Source organism: Octopus bimaculoides, chromosome 19, assembly GCF_001194135.2.
Source record: "Octopus bimaculoides isolate UCB-OBI-ISO-001 chromosome 19, ASM119413v2, whole genome shotgun sequence".
Classification (NCBI taxonomy): domain Eukaryota; kingdom Metazoa; phylum Mollusca; class Cephalopoda; order Octopoda; family Octopodidae; genus Octopus; species Octopus bimaculoides.
Window position 1 is genome coordinate 41,282,054 of NC_068999.1, and position 9,881 is coordinate 41,291,934.

Below are 9,881 nucleotides of genomic sequence, written 5' to 3' on the forward strand. Positions count from 1 at the left end.
ATATATATATATATATATATATATATATACAGAGAGAGAGAGAGAGAGAGAGAGGGAGAGTTCAAATTTACAGAAAGCAAAAGACGAAGACGAGTGTAGGAACAATGATTAGGTGTATTAGTTTAACACTTGGAAGAATGGAAATGCCTTTTACGTTTCGAGCCTACGCTCTTCGACAGAAAGGATATTAAGAAGGAAAAAGCGGAGCAAGACATATATAGTAGGCATATCTACATATGTATGTGTGTATATAGATAGATAGCTTGATAGATAGATAGATAGATAGATAGATAGATAGATAGATAGATAGATAGATAAAATATAATATATATCCATCTATGTGTGTGTGTGTGTGTATAGACAATACATACAGAATTATATACACACATATCCCTACATGTCTATTTACAGGAAGTAGCATACACGCATATGTAACACACACAAAAGTACATTCATAAAACTACTACGTTCGTTTGCAGCCATATAACGACATAATACATATGGTCAATAATATTGAAACAAACTACGAATAAGAAATGAAAAAAAGGAAACAAAATAAAGCGAATCAGCTATAGGAAGTGATATTTTCAATTCAACATAGTTAGGACATTGTCAAAAACTATGTTTGTATCAATCAGCTGTGAAGCGAATCACATTTCACCAGATTTTCGACCAAAATATTTTGCACCGGATGTGCTTCTCCATCACTATCATCGGCATTTGTTGATGCAGGGTTTTTGATATATATATATATATATATATATAAATACTTATACATATAGATATACATATAAATACATATAGATATACATATAAATACATATATATATATATACATTTCATATATATATATATATATATATATATATATAAATACTTATACATATAGATATACATATAAATACATATATATATATATATATACACACACATATATATATACAAATATGTATATATAGATGTATAAATATATATATATATCATTTAATTTTCACTTTATTGTTCTTCTCTGTTTATTTATGTATTTCCGTTGAAGCAATACTAAATGTAGAGCAAGGCAGTGTCTCACAGCGGTTAGATGAATACGCGATAGTGATGTAAACAAACATCATACTAAACAAAAGGCGGGTTGGGTGGCATAATGATATTAATAATAATAATAATAATAATAATAATAATCAATACATGTTGAGCGATTTATCTAAGGATGTGCAGAATAAGATGTGATTATGGCTGACAACTCGGAGATTGTTGCTATAACAATAACAGCGATATAAATGTATTGTGAAATATAAAGACACACATACACACGCGCACAAAAAAAAACAATAAATAAAATGAAACCAATGAAAAGTGCGCTAGATTTTTATGCCATTAAAGCCGCAAAATAACGTCTGGCTTGTTGTTGCTGTTGTCGTTTTGTGTGTGTGTGTGTGTGTGTTGAGTGGGAGGTTGGAGCGCTCTTGTTGTTTTATAACTTTATATGAGTGTGTGTCTCTGTTCTGTTTAGATATATATCATGTGGACACTTTTGCCCTCATACAAACACTCACGCATACAAACGCACATGCAGACATACACCCGCACGCACACAACAACTAAATGTGAAAGTATTATATAGTTCTGTTTACGTAGATATTTGTATATAAATATTTATATATACACACGTACATATAAATAAACATGTTATATATATAGGCGCGGCATGGTTGTGTGGTAAGAAACTTGCTTCCCAACCAAGTGGTTCTGGTTTCTGTCTCACTGCTTGGCACCTTGAGCAAGTCTCTTCTACTAAAGCTTCGAGCCGACCAAAGCCTTGTGAGTGGAATTGGTAAACAGAGACTGAAAGAAGCCCGTCGTATATATATATATATATGCTTGTGTGTGCCCTCACTGTCGCTTAACAACTGATGTTGTTGTGTTTACGTAGAATAAGTACTAAGCAGGTATTAATTTTACCTTGGTCTTATTCTTAGTGTAAGTTTTCCAGAGTGCAGTTCAATTTTAACAGTTATATTTTGGGTTCACTAAAGGCAACAACGCAACGGAGAATGCGATGAATAATTATGCAGTATATGGGGATTGGACAATAAGCGTAAGCTAATGACGTTGGTGATTACAAAAATTCCGAGCCGGAAACTACAGCCTAAGAGACGACCCTCGTCCTGGAAGATCTTCAGAGCTCGACAAAGACGTCCTGCAAACTCTGTGGGAACAAAATCTCACCGTAACTGTTGAGGAACTAGCAGAGAAGCTTGGATTTGGTTAGTCAACCATTCATCGACATCTGCGTGCCATCGGAAAAGTCAGCAACTTGAGTCAATGGGTTCCTTACAAACTTTCTGAATCTAATCGCGTGCAGAGAGTGAATGTGTGCTCTTCTTTGGTGTCATATCTCACAAATGTACCATTTTTTAACTGAATCGTGACCGGTGAGGAGAAATGGGTTCTCTATAAAAATGTCAAGCGCCGAAGACCGTGTGTAGAGGCATTCCAGGCTAAAGAAGGTCTTCAGTTATGCAAAGTGTTATCTGTTTCGTGGGATATGAAAGGTTAAGTCTACTTTGAACTTTAAAACACAAACCAAACGATAACAAAGGAGATCAACTGCGAGTAGCTTGAGCGGCTTAAGTCAGCGCTAGAAGAAAAACGATAACCTTTGGTTTCAAGACGAAAGGTGTTCTTCCATCAGGATAATGCTCGGCCGCATACAGTGAGGATGACATTTCAAAGGCTGGAGCAGTTTGAATGTGGAACGATGCCCCACCCACCATATTCGCATCTTATCATCATTTATTCCGCAATCTTCAAAATCATTTGGACGGGTACAATATAAATTCTGTAGACGAGGTGAGAACAGTAATGGAGGAGTATTTTTCGTCACGAACAAGTGAATTTTGGAAGAGGGGCCTTGCAAGTCTGCCAGGTATATGGAAGACTATCTTAGAAAATGAAGGAGAGTATATTTTAGATTTCAAAAACACTTTGTTTACCTTAATTCTGAAAAATAAAGAAGCATAAAAAATCCGCATTATTTATGGGATGACTCACTATATACTTATACACATATATTCACGTAAGTATTATAAGTAAATATACATGTACATAAACGTGCGTATGATTCAGTCACAGTTAATAAGTGTTTCATGGAAACTGCCACGTGATATTTGGAGATTCCTTTGATAAACTCTGCCCTCAAGCTCGTACAGATTTCAGTGATCACGTCTCCTGCCTTCTGTAGACGTGCATTTATTTAATAGCTGCTGTCGTCTGCTAGATAATGGCAGTCGTTTAACTAAGGTTACTACAAATATTTCTGACTCATGTTCTGAGTCGCCATTTTAGTTCGGTAAATATTACATTTTTACAAGAAACTATTTCTAAATAATCTTTGCAACTTTGTTTTTCGTTTTCTTTAGCGTTTTTTAAATCGTAGTTTTTACCCCACTTTTCTTTATCATTTTATATGTTTGCATCAATATATACTTCTGAATAGAGAAAAATACAATCTGGTTCCATTTGTATAAGGAATACATACATTTTTCATTTACAGTTTAGTTTATGTGTATATTTATTAAGCAAACATTAAATAAACATTGATACAATTTTCTGCTGAGAAATATATAAATATACAAATAATAAATAATGCGTAAGAAGTAGTAATTGAAACAAAAATTCACGACAAAAATTATATGGGTTGAGATTGAGAGTATATATCTTGTTATAAATCGAGTGTATATATCTCGTTTCCACACTCATATATGTACACACGTCCACATACTGATTTAACAGAAATGCACTTTTGTAATAAAGGTTACTATTTTTATTGTTCAGAAGTTACCTTAATCGAGACGGCCTCTAATCAACGACATTCTATTAAAGATTATCCCTACATTTTTTTAAATATCTAAGACATTATCTAACAGGCCATACCCTTTATTTTGTTCCGTTGACAGCGTAATTAGATATCATGGTTATTCCCGCCCCAAAATAGAATTGATATTTCCTACTTCTGCAATACTTTTTCAGCATCTCCTGTGGGTACGGTTTTCATATTCATCACCAAAAGAATCTAATTCTTGCTCTATAAATAGAAAGAAAAAAAAACAAAGATAATCAGCAAAACTGTCTTCTGTGAAAAATGTCACTGGCAGTGTTTCGGCTTCTTGCAGAATAATGAGAGGTGTTTTGCAAAGCCGTGAGGTAAAACCGCTTTCAGCAGTTAACGATAATAAATCTTTGAGCAGACAAATCCGCTTTTCGCGTTGAAATGGTCAATAGCAGAGTTTGGTTTGATGGAAATTTAACAGCTTTTCATTTTAAACTAATCAACAACGCAGTGATCAATTTCGTTGGATCGCCAGAAAGAATTTAGTTACAGTTCTGGGTCGCTTACGTCGCTTCTCTCTTCCGTGTATTTTGAATAGTACTTGTTCTGACACTGAAATATTCCTTCACACGTTGCTATATCAACTTTCCAAATATTGTGTCTTTAGAAATGACAATATTTGACAGCATAAAATAGCAGACAACACACTGATAAATATTGGTTTTTAGCTGTTAGATATCTGTTATTTGCAATTAGAAAGTCCAGACTTACGTCAGTGGAACATCTGGGGAGAATTTAGCTGTTGCTACTATCGACGATATGATGCTAGCGAATTCAATGACAGTCTTCTGTCATGCGATAGTGTTAACTCTGTATAGTCTCTGCTAAATTTAAGCAGGAAATAAAAGCGAATTGTCATTTTATCCTACATATTTCATTGACTGGAATAAAGAAATACAAAACCGAATTAAATAAGATTTCAAGCCTCCAGTAAAGTGATTCCATTAAACTTTTTCTATCACTGGTTTCTCTTTCTTCCGTCTAATTTCCTGGTTTTTCTTCGTCGTCGTCGTCTTCTTCTTCTTCTGCTGCTATCACTACTACTACTACTACTAGTAGTAGTAGTAGTAGTAGTAGCAAACTGGCTGAAAATTTAGAGCGTCAAAAAATGCTTTTGGCGCTTTTCAAATCCTACCGAGCTCAACTTTTCTTCCATTTGGGGGAGGGGGCCTATAAGTGCGGGATCAATAGTATCGATTAAGCCCCACACCTCCAAATTATGCATTAATCAGAAAATCCGTATATTAATAATATTGGCATATTATTATTATTATTTTATTTATTGCTACTGTCAATATGGTAATTTTTTTCTCTTCCAGGGGACGATTTTAGCAGTAGAACCACCGATCGAAGCTTACGACCCAGACTACACTTTTAACGAAACAATCAAATTTTCTATTGATGGTAAGTACTTCAATTGACATTTCTAACTTCTATACTTTCGTCTTCGACTACAATTTTCTCTATGGACCTCTTCCCTTCCCAACCTCTTCCTACTACTACTGTATTACTACAGTCTGTATATTAAGGTCTATCTATTTGACTCCGTTCTTCCCCTTAAGGTCCCTGGCCAAGTGCCAATTTTACAAATTATTTGTATTATTAAGAGAAAAACTGGTAAAACGATGCTAATTAGTTTGCCGTGGGGAGTGGAAAGCTTAATGTTTTATGAAACTCGGTTGCTATCTAATTCCAGTTCTTTTTCTATCTTTTCTTGATGTTTACAGCTTATTTTCTCCCAAACCACCTGTCTTTGGCTCACTTTTATTTACCCTAATATCAACATACATTCTTAAGGCGCACACAAACACATACATACTGCTCTTGCACTTCAGACATCCACGCCAGCAAGACGTTATTATTTCTGCACTCTGATGAAAGACAAACGTCCGAAAAGTTAGACTCTCACTCTTCACTGAAACTGAATTTAGTTAATTGTGGTAGAAATAGCAGGGCATTTTTGACCTGACCCAACAGTTAGTTCAATAAGTGAACCTTATTACATATTTTATACGATTGATAAAATTATTCACCTTTGCTCTGTCGACGAATTGCATCTCCTTCGTACACGATAACGGGCCTGATCACACATTTCGTTAATGAAAGAGTTAGTGAGGTATTATGTATTAAATATAATAATTGGGTCGCTTCCGGTCACAGAAATAATGTGTCTGATGGAATTTATACCCTCACTTATCCGTTAAGTACAAGTCACACTAACAAGATTAATTCAGGAACCTTTGATTCAAAAAGGATTGGGAGACAACAGTATTAGTCGATCATATGCAGTTCAATACTTGACTGGTACTCTATTTTATCGAGACCGGAACGATGAATTTCAAAATAGACGTCGGTCGGATTTGAAATCAGAACAGAAATTATCACAACTACATTTTTCTCTCTATTTTTTGGCCGACGCTTTACCGATTTGGCCAACCACTACTCGTAAAAGAGTAAATCAAATATGAAATACGAGATCAATAACTGATGGCCACAGGAATGATTTACTCTCAGCAGTTAGAGTGGTGGTTTTCAGTTTAAATCCCATCAAGGTTAAATTTACTTTTTACCCTACCTTGATTGCTAAAAACATACCCTTCATGTAATGACATACCGAAGACGATTTCAGCAACAAAGCATTCCCCGCATCCAATAAAAAATAATCGACATTAGAAATGAATATTTCTTTCCAGTTTTGGCACAAGGCCTACGCTTTTGAAGGAACGGAGCTAGTTGATTACACTGAGTCCAGTACGTCACTGGTACACTTATTGTTGGCCCGGAAAGGATGAAAGACAGCGTCCTTCTCGGTGGCATTTGAACTCAGAATGTAAAGAGATGGAAGGAACGCTACAAAGTTGTTTATCCGGCGGTGTAACGATTCTACCAGCTTGCCACTTTGTGATAAACCAATATTAGAAATTAACTGGTGCATCTCCAAATGAAATATCTTTAGAATTTGGTTTTGCCAAAATTCCTGGCAATGGAATCTATTCATTCCATTCATGATTTTATTGAAGTGAAGTTAGACATTAGACACTAAAAACCATTCTTAATTACGCTTCCTAGATTTATTTATTTACTTTTCTTCTTCTCCTGCCAAATTATAACTGTAAAATGTCAAGCAATGGAAACAAACGAATCACAATCCATAAAACACAAATAACAAAAAATTATTAACCCGATATGAAGCGTAATACTTATCACAGATATATTTACTAGGTGCGTGGAAAAAAATGTCTAAGCATGGCTTCGTGGTTAAGAAGCTCATTCACAACCATGTGGTGTTGGATTCCAGTTCCACTGCGAGGCGTCCTGGGCCAGTGTATTCTACTATAGCTACAGGCCAAACAATGCCTTGTGAATGAATTTTGGTGGATGGAAACTGGTCGGGGCTCAATGGCTAAGACATTCGTAAGATTTTATTTGTATATAGCGTATTTGTATCCTTCAAACAGACTCCTTATTTCCCGTTGCTTTAGTCTACTCAACAACAATAAGTTGTACCTGTAATTCACAAAGGTCAGTCTTGTCACGCTGAATCTCCCCAAGGGCCATGTTAAGGGTACACGTTACTGTATATATATATATATACACACAGCGGTCTTGTACTTGTGTGTGTGTGCCTCTGTGTCATTGTGATTGCGTTCGACCACCACCTCCGCTTGGCAATCGTGTTTTCATCTACAAAATGACCTTCCTCCATATCGGGTCTAGTTTCGAGATACGTACATACATATTTCCAGGAAAAAATACACCTTTTTGTGGCATACATACGTATATACAAATGCGCGCGTAATATACGAATATATGTTGTATGTATATGTGTGTGTGTACGCGCGCATTTATCCACATGACTATATGCAGGTGTGTCTCTGTGTGAGTATGCATACGCAGTACAAATATGCATGTGTGTGTGTATCGCTATCTATGTGTCTCTAAATATATGGCACACACAAAGATTGAAAGACGAAGAGTTGCGTAGAGAGCTAAAAAGAGAACCGGGTGAATAGATTGCTGAATGCGCAGATAAACGGATGGATGCAGTCGCGCGCACGGACATACACACACATACCTACCTATATACGGACACATAAATCTGTACATACGCATATATACATATATGCATACACACACACACATATGCATATTTATATATATGTTTATATAGTTATATATATATGCATATATATATTTGCATATATATATATATACATATGTATACATATATATATATATAGATAGATAGATAGATGGATAGATACATATATCTATATACATACATACATACATACATACATACATATATATATATATATATATATATATATATATATATATATATATATATATATATATATATATATATATATATATATATATATATCCTTTCGCTTAATTATCTGATTTCAGTAATTATTCATGCTAACGTCAGTAATAAAGAGCAATATGAGCCGGCAGAACAAAGAACCCAACAACGACCGTAAAACCAAGATGGCGTTTGAGTGTGTGTGTTTATATGTTAATAAGTCTCCTATGAACTCATCTAACTACATTTTAACTCGTTTCAATTTAAGTATAACAAAGAGCTCAGCGAATAATTATAAGCAATTATAAATAATTCATTACTGCATATATATGTGAGTGGATATGTATGTATGTATGTTTATATATATGTATATATACATATGTTTGTGTATGTATAGATACATGTATATTTACATATATATGTGTGTGTGTGTATGTTTATATGTATGTATATTTATGTGTGTATATATATCTATATATACATATGTTTGTGTATGTATAGATACATGTATATTTATTATTACACACAGAAACACACATATACATATATATATATAATATATGTATTTGCGTGTGTGTACATATGTATGTACGCACACATGTATACATATGTACGTATATATCTATGCATATATGTGTGTGTGTGCGTGTGTGTGTGCGCGTTTGTGTATAGCTTTGCGTCTACTTATGTGTGTGTGTATGTGTACATGTATGTATATATGTATGTATGTACACACATATATGTGTGTAAACGGTTATGAGTGTATATTAGTATATACATGTATACGTGTGTCCATATGTATGTCTGTATACATATGTACGTATATATCTATGTGTGCGTGTGCGCGTTTGTGTATAGTTTCGCTTCCGTGTGTACGTATTTCTGTTGACACGCGTACATGCATTCGTAACTGCAAAGCAATACACAGACAAATATTTGAGTGTATGTATATGTATATCGTTCTATATATATATATAAAGTGCATATATTCACGTATATACACATCTGCATATGAAGCACATTAAAATACAATAATAGAACTAATAACTTTGTATTCACTTTTCTCTTTTTGTTTATTATAAATGCATAAAATGCAGTCGAAATTGTAATTCCATTGCAGAAATGGCAAACATGCCGATTCGCAGTTATTTGCAATTAGCCAATAGTGGGGGTGAGCTAATTTTTCTGGTTTAACAGAATGAAATTTGAGGAATGTAGAACTTTCTTCATCACGTTCGATCTCTCTTGATTCATGCATTTTCCCAATATTTCCCCTCTCCTTCTCACTTCTCACTCTTCCATTGTCTTACTTGCTCTCCACATGCTCACGCTTTCGTCTGATATCACTTTCTGTGAATCTCTCTAGCTATCGGCATACCTTCATATATATCTCTCATGAGATAATATATAGGCACGCATACTCACACTATTCTTTCTCTCTCTGTATATCTATCTAGCCTCCTTCTATGCTCGTCTCTCTCTCTCTCTCTCTTTCTCTCTCCCTCTCTCTCTCCTTCTCTCACTTTCTTTCTCTTTCTCTCACTCTATGTATTTATCTTTTATACACACACACCACTCCCCCAATTTTCTACCTATCTTTAACCTACCCGATCTATATATATGTTTACCTCTCTAGCCATTTATCTATCCGCCTAGAAATCTATAAATATATATATATATATA

At 34.5% G+C, this 9,881-nt stretch overlaps 1 protein-coding gene across 1 annotated transcript in view; it reads left to right on the top strand.

The window, feature by feature from the left end:
* Window positions 1-9,881, top strand: part of LOC106873993 (protocadherin-15-like) — a 115,246-nt gene that overhangs the window by 19,444 nt on the left and 85,921 nt on the right. Inside the window, exon 3 of the mRNA XM_052974703.1 lies at window positions 5,209-5,293. Coding sequence (XP_052830663.1) covers window positions 5,209-5,293 — 85 coding nt within the window. The remainder of the gene's footprint in view (window positions 1-5,208; window positions 5,294-9,881) is intronic.